The 16,668-nt window shown below is 40.9% G+C and overlaps 1 protein-coding gene across 6 annotated transcripts in view; it reads right to left on the bottom strand.

Annotated features, from left to right (window-relative positions):
* The window catches only part of zswim5 (zinc finger, SWIM-type containing 5), a 269,540-nt gene that overhangs the window by 84,165 nt on the left and 168,707 nt on the right, over nt 1–16,668 (bottom strand). For all 6 annotated transcript variants that reach the window (XM_087990545.1, XM_087990543.1, XM_087990544.1 and 3 more), the window contains one exon: nt 1,219–1,367. In XM_087990545.1, coding sequence (XP_087846671.1) covers nt 1,219–1,367 — 149 coding nt within the window. The remainder of the gene's footprint in view (nt 1–1,218; nt 1,368–16,668) is intronic.

Consider the following 16,668-nt stretch of genomic DNA (forward strand, 5'->3'; position numbering starts at 1 on the left):
TTGTCTTACCAAAGTGCAACACCTCACATTTATCTAAATTAAACTCCATCTGCCATTTCTCATTCCATGGGCCTAGTTGATCAAGATCCCATAGTACTCTTAGAAAACCTGTCCAGTGAACATGGTGAAACTGTGGTTTGGGTTTGGAAATATATGCCAATAGTGAGAATTTCTGTAAATAAATGTTTTTTTTTTAAAAGTGTATAACCCTTAACTGTAGTTCTAGATATTTTCTAAGCTGGCTTTTCAAGAATATTATTTCACAACTCTGATGCAGGTAGAGACTGAATCCTGGTTCATAGGTACAGATACTACCACTACATCACAAGAGTCCCTATATCTCTAGTTCCATACTTCCCAAACGGCTTTCTGAAGTATAACATATAGTAACCTCCTTAGAGAACGGATGACATTTATGTTTCACTTGAAGACAATTCTTGCAAGTACAAGTCAAACCTCAAGGAATTACTGCTTGGAACAAGCTTCCAGATTAGCCTTTTATAGTTTTTGCACTGTTTGTCGTTTTGGAATGTAGTTATTGCAGTCTTGCTGCACTGATATCTTTTGTTACTGTCACCTTTATAGCTGTTCAGTTTTCTCACACAGAGGTCAACTGTAAAAGGTACTTTGATACAAGATGAGGGAGATCAGCTTTTCAGAAATAAAAGAAAAGGCTCCCAAAATAAGTGAAATGAACAAATCAATAAAATGTCTACTTTTGTGCAGTTTTTCTTGAGCTAAATGCAAAGTCTGCCATGGTCACAATGTTTTACTTGAAAATGATAACAGAATGTGACCTGTGTGTAGAAAAACTAATTACGGGTGACCCCCCCGTATCCGTGGGTGATACATCCCAAGACCTACCGTGGATGCCCCAAAACTGTGGATAGTAGCAAACACTATCATTTAAATGGGAAATGTACCTCCCCAGCAGACCCCTGGAATTATTTCTGGAATGTTCCATGGAATATTTATTTTTAGGCCGCAGTAAATCGTGGATTACTGAAATCACGGAAACCGAATCTGTGGATGCGGGAGTTCTATTGTATCATATTTTTAAACATTGCCATAATTCCGAGCAAAAGCAGGTTGAAATTAAAGCTTACAAAGAATTAAAGTAGTAGGACAGCTCATGCATGACATTCTGCCCTTCATTAATAGTGGCTTTGCTCAGAAGCCTGCCATTTGTAAAGTAACCTTGTACTGAAAGAATCTTACCTTAGCAAACATAGAGTTCAACTGCTTGCCAGACCCATAGTATCCTCCCTGTGAAAGGAATTGCTTTACTTGCTCTCGAACTTGTTCCTCATCTAGATGCCAGCAGTTCTCGTCATCAATGCTGGCACCAGCTGTTGGATCAGGGGCACCTGAGCAAAACAGAAAATATGTAACAGTAAAATAAAACACTTCAAAATGGATATCTGCTCTATTTTAAATGTTGCAAAATGTATACAATTGGTCCTAAAGCTTCCCTGACGAGAAGGATAAAAGTCGACTGAGGTGTTAGAGTAACAACTTTTATTATATAGTACCCAAAAAAAAAGACAAGGCACTTCAGGGGACTGTAATCAGACAAGGTTTAACATGCAGGCAAAAAAAACACCAGAAGGGAATGCTGGTGAGAAAAAGCAGGGTTAGAGAGGTAGTTGTTGAGGAGTGGCTTCAAGAAAAACAGGTAGAGACATTTGGAAGCAATAACATCACATTTAGTCTCTTTTGTCTCAGGGTTAAAAAAAAACTTAACCCAACCTCAGTTTTGAAAAAGGGTCACTACACCTGAAACATTAACTCTTATTTCTCTCCACAAGATGCTGCCAGAACTGCTGAGCCTTTCTAGCAATTTCTAGATTAGATTACTAGTTTAGATTAGATTATTTACAGTGTGGAAACAGGCCCTTCGAAGAGCAACCCACCCAGACCCATTCCCCTACATTTATTCCTTCACCTTCAATTATCCCGGCCAATTCACCTAACCTGCAAATTTTTGGACTGTGGGAGGAAACCGGAGCACCCGGAGGAATCCCACGCAGACACGGGGAGAATGTGCAAACTCCACACAGACAGTTGCCGGAGGCTGGAACTGAACTGGGTCTCTGGCACTGAAAGGCAGCAGTGCTAACCACTGTGCCAGCGTGCCACCCATATTCTGTTTATTAATCCAGCCTTCCTGCTTTTGCAGCAAATGCAGAGAATTCTGGAGAAATTCAGCAGGTTTGGCAGCAACTGTGGAGACAGAAACAGTGTTCATGGGTGGGTTACTATTCGAAGGGTCAGTGTGGATTTGTTGGGCCGAAGGGCCCGTTTCCGCACTGTAGGGAATTTAATCTAATCCAAAAAAAAATGTCATGAGTCTAGGGTGACTCTGCTTCAGACTGCATGTTTCTCTCCACAGATGCTGCCTGACCAGTTGGGTTTCTCCAGCATTGCACACTTGCTTCAGATTTCCAGCTTATGCAGTATTTTACTTTTATTCTTGGCCCTGAATGCAAGAATACAACAATCCTGAGTGGAAAACTGAACTCGTAGACATCAAGAATGAACAGGATCAAAGTTAGCTATGATAACATGCACTACTGAATAAGCAGGTTGGTTCTCAATGTCAAGACTGACATTCTGAAAATAGTCACTCAAGTGTAGTCAAGAAGGGTTACAGGTGCACTTAGAATTGGGCACTATGAATTAAATCCTTCAGCTTAAAAATGGACAAAATAGTTCCAACTCAATAATTAAGAAAATTCTCTTATTAAATCCTCTACAAAGCTACAATGTTATTACAAAAATATTACAAGAAACCACTTATTTCATTATTTGGGGAGTTTCCAGGTCTGAAGAAATAAAGATTCCAGGAAGCAACTCCAGAAATCAGGCTTAAACAGAGTCAAAACTGGACAAGCAAAAATTGTTCATTCAACATTCACTGACTGATAGTGGAAAGAAAAAGCAACATATTTTAGTAGTATTTTGGTTGTTTATATTCCTCGTGTAACAGCTAAAAGGGACATAGGGAAATGAACAAAATAAGTTACACGTTTACACAAACTGGAGTACAGAAAATGCGGGCCAAACTACTGATTGCTATGTCAAGCATGAGCCAACAAAACGTGATCAGTTGTCTCTTTACTTTTGGTTTCGAATTTTCAGATCCCAGGTATAGTTTGTGCCACTGTTATTATTTGCTAGCAGCACTGCATCTTCCCCTGACTCACGGTGATCAATCTTCAATAAACACCACAGGTTTACCAAGAAAGAAAAACATGCGACTGCAAGAAATGCAATCGACAAATATCAATACAACATACCATAGATTTCTTGAAAATAAGATACAGCTGGCCACTTAACAGAGGAACAAGTGAACTTAAAATTTTTCTGCTCCTGATTAATAAAGTATGTATCTGGCTTCAAACAGGAGTCCACCACTCCTGTTTGAAGTTAACTATTATTCTTTGTATCAGAGGTGTAGTAAGGCACATTATATAAGTGACATGATTATTGGAAATCTCAGCATAATTTAGGTGGAGAGAAACTGGGAAATTAGGTAGGAAGCACTTCTGCACCCAACAATAATTTATTATGGGCTGTGTCTCAGCCACGTTCACATCCTATCAGGATGAGTAGCAGCTTATCTATCCAGGCAGCATTTTTTATTTTTGGGTTAATGTTTAGAATGAAGTCTTTGAATAATGCACATTAATTTGTCAATTAATTTTAATAATTTATGTGTTATATTTAGAATACCACTGTTTTTCCCAGTAAATATTTAAAGCATTTTGTTTTTTTTTCCAAATGAGAGCATGAATTAATAGCATGCTTGTGAAATGAAAAGCTGCAGAACGACTTACCAATATCAGAGAGGAACTGGGTGTACAGAAAGCCTTTCCAAGAGTTCTGCAGAACAGGAAAATCCTTAAAGCAGATGGGATCTGCAAAGTTTTTCCCACAATACTAGTGTTCACTCCACTTCAAAGCATCACAACTTTTAACAAGAAGCCACACCAAATGCAGTGCCAATTTGCAAGTAAGCATTGGAGGAAAATAGTGGGTGCTATCAAAACAATCTCACCACAGTAGTTCATGCCTCAAACGGTACCAGATGAAAGAACGCAGATCAAATAGATCAATAAACAACAGAACTGGATTGTCTGCATTCACTTTAAAAGGAACCAGCCATACCTGCATCCCCTGTCACACACTAAGTGGTAAGCTCAATGAGGAACCGGTTCTATAGCACCCAGAAATTATCTGTCATACAGAGATTACCTCCTTCAATCTAACATAGGGTCACCTGCACTATTAGCCAACGTGACTAATGTGCTCCTCTCAGATGCACAAACCAAATGGCAGAGTCAGTTATTTCATCTGCTTTGCTACCAAATGGCATCAAAAGCATAACCGAGCTGACTAAATTCAACAGGCAAAGGGCATGCATGCAGGGTCAGAATTGAAGATGCAATAAGCTGCCCCACACCAGCAACATTGATACACTTGTCGTGCAGTTGAATACTACATCATTTGGCAAGCTTTCTTAAGGCTTGCCTTTTCTGTTTGCATCCATTTCACCTCCTGTAAGGCATGTAAACCATATGCAGGTCTGCCCCTTGTATCTGCCACACTGAGGGAAAACTGCAGACTATATTTGCATCTGCCATACCAAGGTACTGCACTGTCTCAATTTTTGATCATACACTCAATTTCCTACCCCACAAACAATTTATAACCTGATTGTGAAGGGAGATCTTTAAAGTAGCTGGGATCTGCAAACTTTTCCCCACAATACTAATGTTCACTCCACTTCGGAGTGTCACAATATTTAACTGGAAGCTACACTAGATGCAGTGCTTCATTTATGAACGTTTCATGTAGCCATTAGAAAGGTTTTTTATTACAGCAGTTTGACAGAGACTGTACAAATTTGTGTCTCCACCTACATCATTCTGATTTTCCATTTATGCAATACTGTCAATAAAAGTATGTCAGCAAGCAATTTCCTATCGTTTCCCAACCCGGGGAAAATGTACCAAGAACTCACATATACAAATCTGAACATATTAAATCACCTGAGTGCAGATAGGTCCACAAAATCAGCACCTTAGTGCAACTTCCACTGAAGCCTGTTATAAAACAGAACTTTTCACAGCACTTGATGGTCAGTGCATCACTGAGACTTTTGATTTGTGTTTCTATTGTAGTCCACCAAGCATCATATTGTCTTGAACTTCAAGGTTCATTGTCAAACTTACTTGGGGATGAGGTAGAGAAAGGTTTGACAAGAAATAAAAACCTGGAAATAGGCACTTATCTGTCAGCCACCCCTGCCAAGTAATTCAAAATAACCTCACATAACGATTTGTTGTTTTACCATTAAAAATTAGAACAAGATATTGCAGATGAATTTTCTGTTTTGCAGAATTCTGCCCTTTTATCTGACACCCTACAGCAATACATTTTTAATGTATCATGGGTCATTGCAGTTTTAAAGGAAATAATGTACAAACATAATTTGTGTTTTGAAATGCAGCTGCTCCAGTCCGAAATCAGGGAATGCTCAAATCAAACTGACAGCATTTCGCCACAAACAATCATGCTAAATGACCCCGTTTATATTCCATAAAGGCAGCTTCATTCGTTACTATGAATCTGCTGAGACTGTAGAATTCAGACTGCATTTCACAGTTTTGCGTTGATGCTTTCCATCTGGAACAAAACACGAATTACAATTACTGCTCATTGTGAAGAGCACACTGTTTCCACAGCACACAAAGCACAGGAAATATAATGCTGCAGTTTGCCACGCTGCTGCTGCCCACTGAAATGCATCAACAGTAGTGTTTTGGAAGTTAGTTTGTGTATTCCTTCTTATTTCCCCTACGGAAGATACCATCTTGCCTTTTTCTTTGCAAATCACAGTTAGACCTGCTCAGAAACCTTCATAAAAGTCACTCTTGAATTATCTGTTCTTAGGTTTGCGTGCAAGCATAATTATTATGACTTACAACTTATCTAGTATATTAGTATAAATATGCAATAAAAGGAAATTGTGCTCAATCCAATATACTACATATACAGTATTATTGCTTCCTCACTTAAAGTTGCTCCCAATGTAATTAATTAGTGGCAGAATTGAAATTACTTGCACTTTACAAAATACTGTCAGACAGCAGTTGAAAGGTGTAGTGCTGGAAAAGCACAGCTGGCCAGGCAACATCCAAGGAGCAGGAGAGTTGATGTTTCGAGCTTGAGCTCTTCATCAGGAAGCATGTGCTCTTCTCAGACAGCAGACAAGTTTTCAAGGTCCAAATCTTCACGCATGGTTCAAGCATTTAAAATAATAGTTTCATACATTGCTTTTGCCTCTCGGAAATCCTACATCTTTCAAATGTAGAATGATAATTGACAGGATTTTTGGTATGGAGAAAGTGAGGACTGCAGATGCTGGAGATCAGAGTCGAAAGTGTGGTGCTGGAAAAGTACAGCTGGTCAGGCAGCACCCGAGGAGCAGGAGACTTTAGGTATGTTGACTGTATTATTCAAACTGCAAACAACATTTTTGATTGCCTTTTTTAAACAAAGGATGAAAATTAATTCAGAAGTATAATAAGGCTTAAAATGCAATAGAATGTATTGTTTCAATGCAAAAATAAAAAAAAAACAACTTTCCGGACACTTATTCCAAGAACCATGGGAACAAACACCAATTTTGTATCTTTAATTATAGTCACCATTTAGGGAAGGCGTACAGTCCAGAACAGGAAGAAAACAAAAGCAAGTTGAAATAAAGTTAGAGTTATAAAATCTGTATAGTTAACAGGGATGATGTCAAAGCATCAATGTTTTTTAAATGCACAATTTTTCCAGAAGCATGATTTGGAGATGCCGGTGTTGGACTGGGGTGTACAAATTTAAAAAACAAAATCACACAACACCAGGTTATAGTTCAAGGTGGCTGTCCTGATGAAGGAGCAGTGCTCCGAAAGCTGGTGCTTCCACATAAATCTGCTGGACTATAACCTGGCGTTGTGTGATTTTTAACTTTCTAGAAGCAACTGATCAGATGTTATTGGTTTTTCACACTGGTGTATATAATTCAAAGAACAAACTTGTACTTTGTTCACATTTTTCATCAATTTGGGTCGTTTCAAAGCAAAATCAGAAGTTTGACAAATCATAATTCTCATTGCTCCTTTCACACAGTGCTCATTGTCAGAGATGTCTTCAAAATAATATGTACAATCAAGGTCCAGACTGTTGGCTTACATGTTATTTCATGACATTTAATCTACAAAAACCGAATTCTCCTCATTTCCTAGGCACCATTCTTCCCTTAATATAACCAAAGCCAATTAACTGATAACTCATCTGACAACCAGACATATTTGTTAAAAGGCGAGTCACGTCTGACAAAGTTGATTAGTTTGCCAATGAATTACTCTTGGTTATAGATACTGTTGTTTTGTCTGTAAATTTGGCAGTTAACTTTCACCCAAAAAACTTCCATGACCCTTTATTCCTGGTTAACATTCAAGTAAATCTCCTTAATCCTCTCCAAGACCTTGAAACCTTTTCTAAGTGTAGTGTCCAAAATTAGACTCAATACTCTTATAGAAGCTGAAATAGTTATTTTTCAAGTTTCAACACACCTTTCTTGTTCCACACTTATGCTTGAATCTTTATACGCACTCCAGACTACTCTGTTCCTGCAACCTCTTTACAATTGTAAAATTCAGTTAATATTGCCTATTAATATTGCCTCATTATTTTTGCCAAAGTGAATTGCTTCATATTTTTCTGCATTAAATTTCATCTTACAATCTCTGCCCATTTCAAAATCTGACTTTGTCCTCCTGAAATTTGTTACTAGCCTTTTAACAGTTTATTACATTTTCAGCACGTGTCACCTACAACCTATGAAACGACACCAGTACATCCACATCGAGATCATTAATATCTATAAAAAAGTATGCAGTGCAACAATGTTGAGTTCAGGTACATCTTTATGTAACTTCCGTTGGTCTGAAAACAAAATGTTTGATTTATTTATGGTCATGTAAATCCTCTTACAAAATACAGTGAAGAGTGTTGTATAGTATTGCCACTCTCTGGCACCATCTTAAAACACAGAAAAATAAACCAAAACATAGAACAGAAAGGCAAAAAAAAAAAGAAGAAATAAAGAAAATGTCCAACTTTACAATCCTTCTTGTTAAGTACTCAGTCATGGGCATACTGGCCAGGCACAAGCCCCTTTTGCTGTGTCACCACCTTCGCTAGGAACGCAAAGGAACGCTAACTTTCACTGCCATTTCACTTCCGCCAACGCCCTTGCCACTATGAGTCCGTAATAGACCTCAAATGCACACACCACTGATGCTGCAGGGTACCAAACTTGGCTCTGCCAAGCACATGAATCTACGTTGGGCCTACCTCGCCGATGCATCCCCTGCTAATGCTGGGTCTCGTACTTGACTCAAACCTGCTTCCAGGAATCTGTGCTGGATACAGATGCCATCATGAACTGAAACTTGCCTCTGCTGCAGCAGCCATGAGTTGGCGCTAGGACTACCTCGACAATGCAGGGAACCCAAACTCTCTCAAACACCGCTACCATGAGTCCACCACCAATGCTGTCACCATGACCAAGTTCTTCACTAATAGGTAAGTAAAATTAAAGACAGAGAGAAAAAAAAACAAGAAAAGGTAGAAAAAAAAAGAAACAAAAAGGCAGACAAACCAGATCAGCCCTGGGCTCAGAAGTCTATTCCACTCCCATCTTACTGGAAATATGCTGCAATTTCTGTCTCCTACCCATTACTGTATTCATTCTGGTACAGACCTTGATCCTCATGTTCTTCCATTTTCTATAATGCAGTACTTTATCAAAGCTTTTCAAAATTCCATCCACAAATTAACCAAGCTACTTCACCAAATAACTCAGTCCATTTTATCAAACACTATTTGTTTTTGATATATTGGTGTTCATCTTTTTTGATATTAGTTATGGGAAGAATGATGCCTGGGACATCAGGAGAACTTCCTTTACTTCTATATAGAGTCACAGTCATACAGCATAGAAGAGCCCCTATGGCTCACCGTGCCTGCACTCACCTATCTGAGCTAATCAACTTTCCATCTCTTGGACCTTGAATATTTTGACACTTCAAGTCCTCATCCATGTTCCTTTTAAAGGTTGGGAGGTTTTCTACATCTACTACCCTCCCAGGCAGTACATCCGAGATCCCCATCACTATCTGGATGAAAATATTCTCCTCAAATCTCCCCTAAACCTCCTACTCTTCAGTGTAAAATTATGCCCCTATTCTTGACCCTTCAGCAAATGAGAATAGATGCTTTCTATCCACCCTGTCCATACACCTCGATCAGTTCACCCCTTGGTCTTCATTGCTGTAAAGAATACAACCTGAGCCTATCCCACCTTTCTTCACAGCTAATATACCCTGACCCAGGCACCATCCTGGTGAATTTCCTCTGTACTCTCTCCAGTGCAAGCACCTCTTTCCTGTAGTGTGGTGACCAGAACAGCACACAGCACTCTAGCTACCAAAGCACAGCTCCAATAATAACCTCCGTTCTTACAATGTATGGCATGGCTGATAAAGTCCAGTATCCCGATGCCTTCTTAACCACACTATTAACCGATTTTGTTGGCTTCAGGGATCTGCAGACAAAGATCCCAAGATTTCTCTATTCCCCTGAGCTTCCTAGTACATTTGAGTACTCTTTTGTCTTGGCTTCTTCCAAAGTGCATCATCTCACACTTTTTAGGGTTAAATTCCACCTGCCACTGATCTGACCAATCTGTCCGTGTCCTCCTGCAACCTAACACTATCTTCCTCATCGTCAAGTACTCGGCCAATTTTTGTGTCATTACAAAGTTATGTATCACCCCATCCCACATTTTCTTATATTGTTTTAATGTATCATGGCCCCTATGGAACTGAGCACTGATCCCTGTGATATTCCATTAGATACCGGCCTCCAATCCCACAATCAGTCTTTATCACCATTTCTGTCTCCTACCACCAAGCCAATTATGGAACCAACTTGTCAAGTTACCATGGATTCCATGTGCTTTTATTACTTGTTTAAAAAAAATCAATCTCCCACACGGGACCTTGTCAAACACTTTGCTGAAATCCACACATACCTCATCAAATGTACTTCCTTCACTTGCACACCGGACCACCTCTGCGAAACGTTCAATCACATTTGTTAAGTTTAACCTCCTTCTAGCTGACTATTCTTGATCAAATGTTGCCTCTCCAAGTGGAGATTAATTCTCTCCCTTAGAATTTTCTCAAAATTGTTTCCTATCACTGATATATGACTCATTGGTTTGTAATTCCTGGTTTCTCTCTATCACTATTCTTGAAAAGTGGAACCACATTAGCTGTTCTCCAGTCCTCTGGCACCTCCCCTGTGGCCAGAGAGGAATTAAAAATTTGCTGAGAGTCCTTATAATTTCCTCCATCACCTCTCACAGCAGCTTGGGATACAAGTCATCCAGACCCATTTTTAAACCTAACAAAACCAGAAAGATATCCTACGTTCTTTTACATGTATTTAAACAAGCAGACAGAATCCTGGTTTAACATCTCATCTCAAAGTCAGCATGTCTAAAATTGGAGAAAGGCCAATTTTGACGGTATTAGGCAAGAACTTTCGAAAGCTGATTGGGGGCAGATGTTCACAGGTAAAGGGACGGCTGGAAAATGGGAAGCTTTCAGAAATGAGATAACAAGAATCCAGAGAAAGTATATTCCTGTCAGGGTGAAAGGGAAGGCTGGTAGGTATAGGAAGTGCTGGATGACTAAAGAAATTGAGGTGAAAAATGTGTTGCTGGAAAAGCGCAGCAGGTCAGGCAGCATCCAAGGAGCAAGAGAATCAACCTTTCGGGCATATGCTGCCTGACCTGCTGCGCTTTTCCAGCAACACATTTTTCAGCTCTGATCTCCAGCATCTGCTGTCCTCACTTTCTCCTAAAGAAATTGACGGTTTGGTTAAGAAAAAGAAGGAAGCATATGTCAGGTACAGACAGGATAGATCGAGTGAATCCTTAGAAGAGTATAAAGGAAGTAGGAGTATACTTAAGAGGGAAATCAGGAGGGCAAAGTGGGGACATGAGATAGCTTTGGCAAATAGAATTAATGAGAATCCAAAGGGTTTTTACAAATATATTAAGGACAAAAGGGTAACTAGGGAGCGAATAGGGCCCCTCAAAGATCAGCAAGGTGGCCTTTGTGTGGAACCACAGAAAATGGGGGAGATACTAAATGAATATTTTGCATCAGTATTTACTGTGGAAAAGGATATGGAAGATTTGGACTAGAGGGAAATAGATGGTGACATCTGGCAAAATGTCCAGATTACAGAGGAGGAAGTGCTGGATGTCTTGAAACGTTTAAAATTGGATAAATCTACTACAAACCAACCGACTCCCACAGCTACCTGGACTACACCTCCTCCCATCCTGCCCCCTGTAAAAACGCCATCCCATTCTCCCAATTCCTTCGTCTCCGCCGCATCTGCTCCCAGGAGGACCAGTTCAAAATACGTACAACACAGATGGCCTCCTTCTTCAAGGACCGCAATTTCCCCCCCGACGTGGTCGACGGTACCCTCCACCGCATCTCCTCCACTTCCCGCTCCTCCGCCCTTGAGCCCCGCCCCTCCAACCGCCACCAGGACAGAACCCCACTGGTCCTCACCTACCACCCCACCAATCTCCATGTACAGCGCATCATCCGCCGTCACTTCCGCCACCTCCAAACAGACCCCAGCACCAAGGATATATTTCCCTCCCCTCCCCTATCAGCTTTCCGTAGAGACCACTCCCTCCGCGACTCCCTTGTCAGATCCACACCCCCCACCGACCCAACCTCCACTCCCGGCACCTTCCCTTGCAACCGCAGGAGGTGCAACACTTGCGCCCACACCTCCCCCCTCACTTCTCTCCAAGGCCCCAAAGGAAACTTCCATATCCGCCACAGATTCACCTGCACCTCCACCCACATCATCTACAGCATGCGCTGCAGCCGGTGTGGCCTCCTCTATACTGGGGAGACAGGCCGCCTACTTGCGGAGCGATTCAGAGAGCACCTCTGGGCCACCCGGACGAACCAACCCAACCAACCTGTAGCACAGCATTTCAACTCCCCCTCCCACTCCACCGAGGATATGCAGGTCATTGGACTCATCCACCGCCAAACCACAACAACCCGACGGTCGGAGGAGGAGCGTCTTATCTTCCGACTGGGAACCCTCCAGCCGCAGGGGATGAACTTGGACTTCACCAGTTTCTTCATCCCCCCTCCCCCCACCTTGTCTCAGCCGGATCCCTCCAGCCCGGCACCGCCTTCCTGACCTGCAGTCTTCTTCTTGACCTCTCCGCCTCCATCCTACTCCGACCTATCACCCTCACCTTGACCTCTTTCCACCTATCACATTTCCAACGCCCCTCCTCCAAGTCCCTCCTCCCTACCTTTTATCTTCTCCTGCTGAACACTCTCTGCTCATTCCTGAAGAAGGGCCTGTGCCCGAAACGTCGAATCTCCTGTTCCCTGGATGCTGCCTGACCTGCTGTGCTGTTCCAGCAATAAAGTTTCAACTTTGATCTCCAGCATCTGCAGACCTCACTTTCTCCTTAAATCCCCAGGACCTGATCAGGTGTACCCAAGAACTCTGTGGGAAGCTAGAGAAGTGATTGCTGGGCCTCTTGCTGAGACATTTGTATCATTGATAGTCACAGGTGAGGTGCGGAAGATTGGAGGTTGGCAAACGTGGTGCCACGGTTAAAGAAGAGCGGTTAAGACAAGCCAGGGAACTATAGACCGGTGAGCCTGACCTCGGTGGTGGGCAAGTTTTTGGAGGGAATCCTGAGGGACAGGATGTGCATGTATTTGGAAAGGCAAGGACTGATTCGGGATAGTCAACATGGCTTTATGCGTGGGAAATCATGTCTCACAAACTTGATTGAGTTTTTTTGAAGAAGTAACAAAGAAGATTGAGGGCAGAGCAGTAGATGTGATCTATATGGACTTTGGTAAGGCGTTCGACAAGGTTCCCCGTGGGAGACTGATTAGCGAGGTTAGATCTCATGGAATAAAGGGAGAAATAGCCAGTTGGATACAGAACTGGCTGAAAGGTAGAAGACAAGAGGGTGGTGGTGGAGGGTTGTTTTTCAGACTGGAGGCCTGTGACCAGTGGCGTGCCACAAGGATCGGTGCTGGACCCTCTACATTTTGACATTTACATAAATGATTTGGATGCGAGCATAAGAGGTACAGGTAATAAGTTTGGAGATGACACCAAAATTGGAGGTGTAGTGGACAGCGAAGAGGGTTACCTCAGTTTACAACAGGATCTGGACCAGATGGGCCACTGGGCTGAGAAGTTGCAGATGGAGTTTAATTCAGATAAATGCAAGGTGCTGCATTTTGGGAAAGCAAATCTTAGCAGCACTTATACATTTAATGGTAAGATCCGAGGGAGTGTTGCTGAACAAAGAGACCTTGGAGTGCAGGTTCATAGCTCCTTGAAAATGGAGTCGCAGGTAGATAGGATAGTGAAGGTGGTGTTTGGTATGCTTTCCTTTATTGGTCAGAGTACTGAGTACAGGAGTTGGGAGGTCATGTTGCGGCTGTACAGGACATTGGTTAGGCCACTGTTGGAAGTATTGCATGCAATTCTGGTCTCCTTCCTATCAGAAAGATGTTGTGAAACTTGAAAGGGTTCAGAAAAGATTTACAAGGATGTTGCCACGGTTGGAGGATCTGAGCTACAGGGAGAGGCTGAACAGGCTGGGGCTGTTTTCCCTGGAGCATCGGAGGCTGAGGGGTGACCTTATAGAGGTTTACAAAATTATGAGGGGCATGGATAGGATAAATAGACAAAGTCTTTTCCCTGGGGTCGGGGAGTCCAGAACTAGAGGGCACAGGTTTAGGGTGAGAGGGGAAAGATACAAAAAAGACCTAAGGGGCAACTTTTTCATGCAGAGGGTGGTACGTATATGGAATGAGCTGCCCCAGGATGTGGTGGAGGCTGGTACAATTGCAACATTTAAGAGGCATTTGGATGGATATATGAATAGGAAAGGTTTGGAGGGATATGGGCCAGGTGCTAGCAGCTGGGACTAGATTGGGTTGGGATATCTGGTCGGCATGGATGGGTTGGACCGAAGGGTCTGTTTCCATGCTGTACATCTCTATGACTCTATGCCTGATAATGCAGCACTCCCTCAGCACTGTTCCAATGAGGCAAGCTGGATTGTTAACTCAAATGCTAGACTTAGGTTCAAACTCAAACTTCTGACTGTAGTGGTAGTGCTACCAATGATTCAAATTGATATCCATTTAATGTCACACACTTGACCAACATTTGTGTCATTAAAAGCAAACATATTTTGCTTAAATATAAAATGCATGCATGGATATTTCAAGTCAGCGGCAGAGAATTTCACAATAGTCAACTTCTCTTGACGTCATCTGAAATTCTTAATAAATTGAAGTCTTGAGTTAATGTTTCCCAATATGATAATCACTTTTTCATGTATAATAAAATTATATTTCAAGTCTCCCCTTCTCACTATGAGTTAGGACAATGAAGTACAATTTTCAGAAGATTTGAGGTCAATTACACATTCTCGTAATGCAGCAAAAATTACAAATCTATGGATTGTTTTTTTCACGCTTCTTGTTTCGCTTACATTTCTTTCTCCTCCCACATTTTCCATTCATCTGAAGCGGATAATGCTTTTACAACAAATGTAGAATGAAAGGCAGGTACAAAATTCTACTTTCATTAATGGCATTTAAATATAGAATGAGAGTATACTGCATCTAGTATTTCTGTGGATGCCTCAAGCAAAAAGAACCATCATTTATTGCTTGGTTTTCCACCAAATGAAGTGATGTAAAGTTTATAAAAAAGTATATTAGTAGAGGTGAATTTCCTGTAGTTTTAAAAGTTAAATGAGGGATCTTTTCAATGGAGCATAAGTTACCTACTGAATAATATTTAGACAATGTTGCTTCTAGTTTATTTCAATAAAAGTTTTAAAACTTGAAACCTAAGTGATCTTTTCCGTTAGCCATAGGAAATTCAAATATCTTTCTAAAAGTTGTTAGTATCTATGGGGCGCGCGCGCGCACACACACACACACAGATGAAATAAATATTCTAATGACACTGACAGTGGTTAGAATAAACAAAATATAAATTTTACAATTTCTCTCTCCTATTTCTTTATACATGTATGCATCAGACAGGAATTAAAAGTATGTCTTTAGATTGTCAGGAGCCACATAATATGACAATAAATCAAGCTCCTGATGACAATTGGGCTTAATTGCTCATGTTCTGTCCACTTACACATTTACATGGTATGAATTTCTTCATCAAGGGCATATTACTCAATAAAAATCTGGAACAGATACAGTTGAATCTACTCTGAATATGTTGCAGCAAATGCATTGGAACAAACAGCCAATGAGCTCCTTTTGTGAAAGGAATCCAGTCTGTCCAATCAGTAGCTAATCATACCATTCTAAAATTCTGGAATTGCACATATTGCTTCTTTAATTCTTTATTAATGACAACAAATATGGGTCCTCACTTCTCCATGCACCATGCCTATCCATTGTCTTAATTAGATTATTCACAACAGATTTACAAACCAAGAAATGTTGTACTGAAATTGGTAATATCTCAACTTCAACAAAGACTTCAGTACCCTTAGACTAGAGGATTCAACTGACTCATAGATCAAACCTCTGACTGGTTTTCCACATAAGAATTCTGGGTATTTTATAATCCAGTTAGCAGTCGTCAAAAAGCTTGCTCATGCTGACTAATCTAGCATTTGTAAGGTTGACAACTTGGCCAAGGAATCAAAAGAAAGTGTTACACACAGCTACAATTCAGCTTAAACCATTATCGCTAGTGAGCAGGTTCAAAGCAGGGAAAATATAACAAAATTTTCTCGAAGTTTCACAACGAAACACATAACAATTGTCCTACTCCTCAAGTACTGTTACGCAGATTTCCCTGCCACTACTTCCCTACCAACTTCCTTTGTAATCTAGGTTTTACAATGGGTAAGCAATTAAAATAATTAAAACTAACATTTAATAGAAATGAAGATCACTAGCTTATATAGTTACCATGCAGGTAGCATAAAGAATCTAATAATATCATCCCTTAAGATTCAATTTTTAACACTTGTATCACAGAAGTGCCAGGTAATAACAATCCCAACAACAGAAGGCCCTGTGAGGTCAAATGGGCATTTTTTTTTCAAAAACTGTAAACCAGTTATTTTGAGATTCAATGGTACCACTGATGCCAAGTCCTTCACTATCAGCATCCTGGGGAGCACACCACTGTGTAAGTGCTAAAATGTAGGAGTCATAACAACACCATGCCTCCATGATTAGTGCAAAGCTAAGTACCATGTTTCGGGATTCACCTCATGACTCCTCAAGACCTCATCATCATCACCAAGCATCTGTCAGGAGTAGGATTAAAGGTTCACCAGTCACTTGAATGGACACAACTGTATTAACACTGAAGGAACTGGATGTCATTCAGACAGAAGAATCCACTTGATAGACACTCCTATCACTGGACACTCAGTCATAGAGATGTACAGCACAGAAA

This window comes from Chiloscyllium plagiosum, unplaced genomic scaffold (assembly GCF_037043375.1).
Source record: "Chiloscyllium plagiosum isolate Xiang-an unplaced genomic scaffold, Cpla_swu_hap1 HiC_scaffold_9, whole genome shotgun sequence".
In the NCBI taxonomy this organism is placed as follows: Eukaryota; Metazoa; Chordata; class Chondrichthyes; order Orectolobiformes; family Hemiscylliidae; genus Chiloscyllium; species Chiloscyllium plagiosum.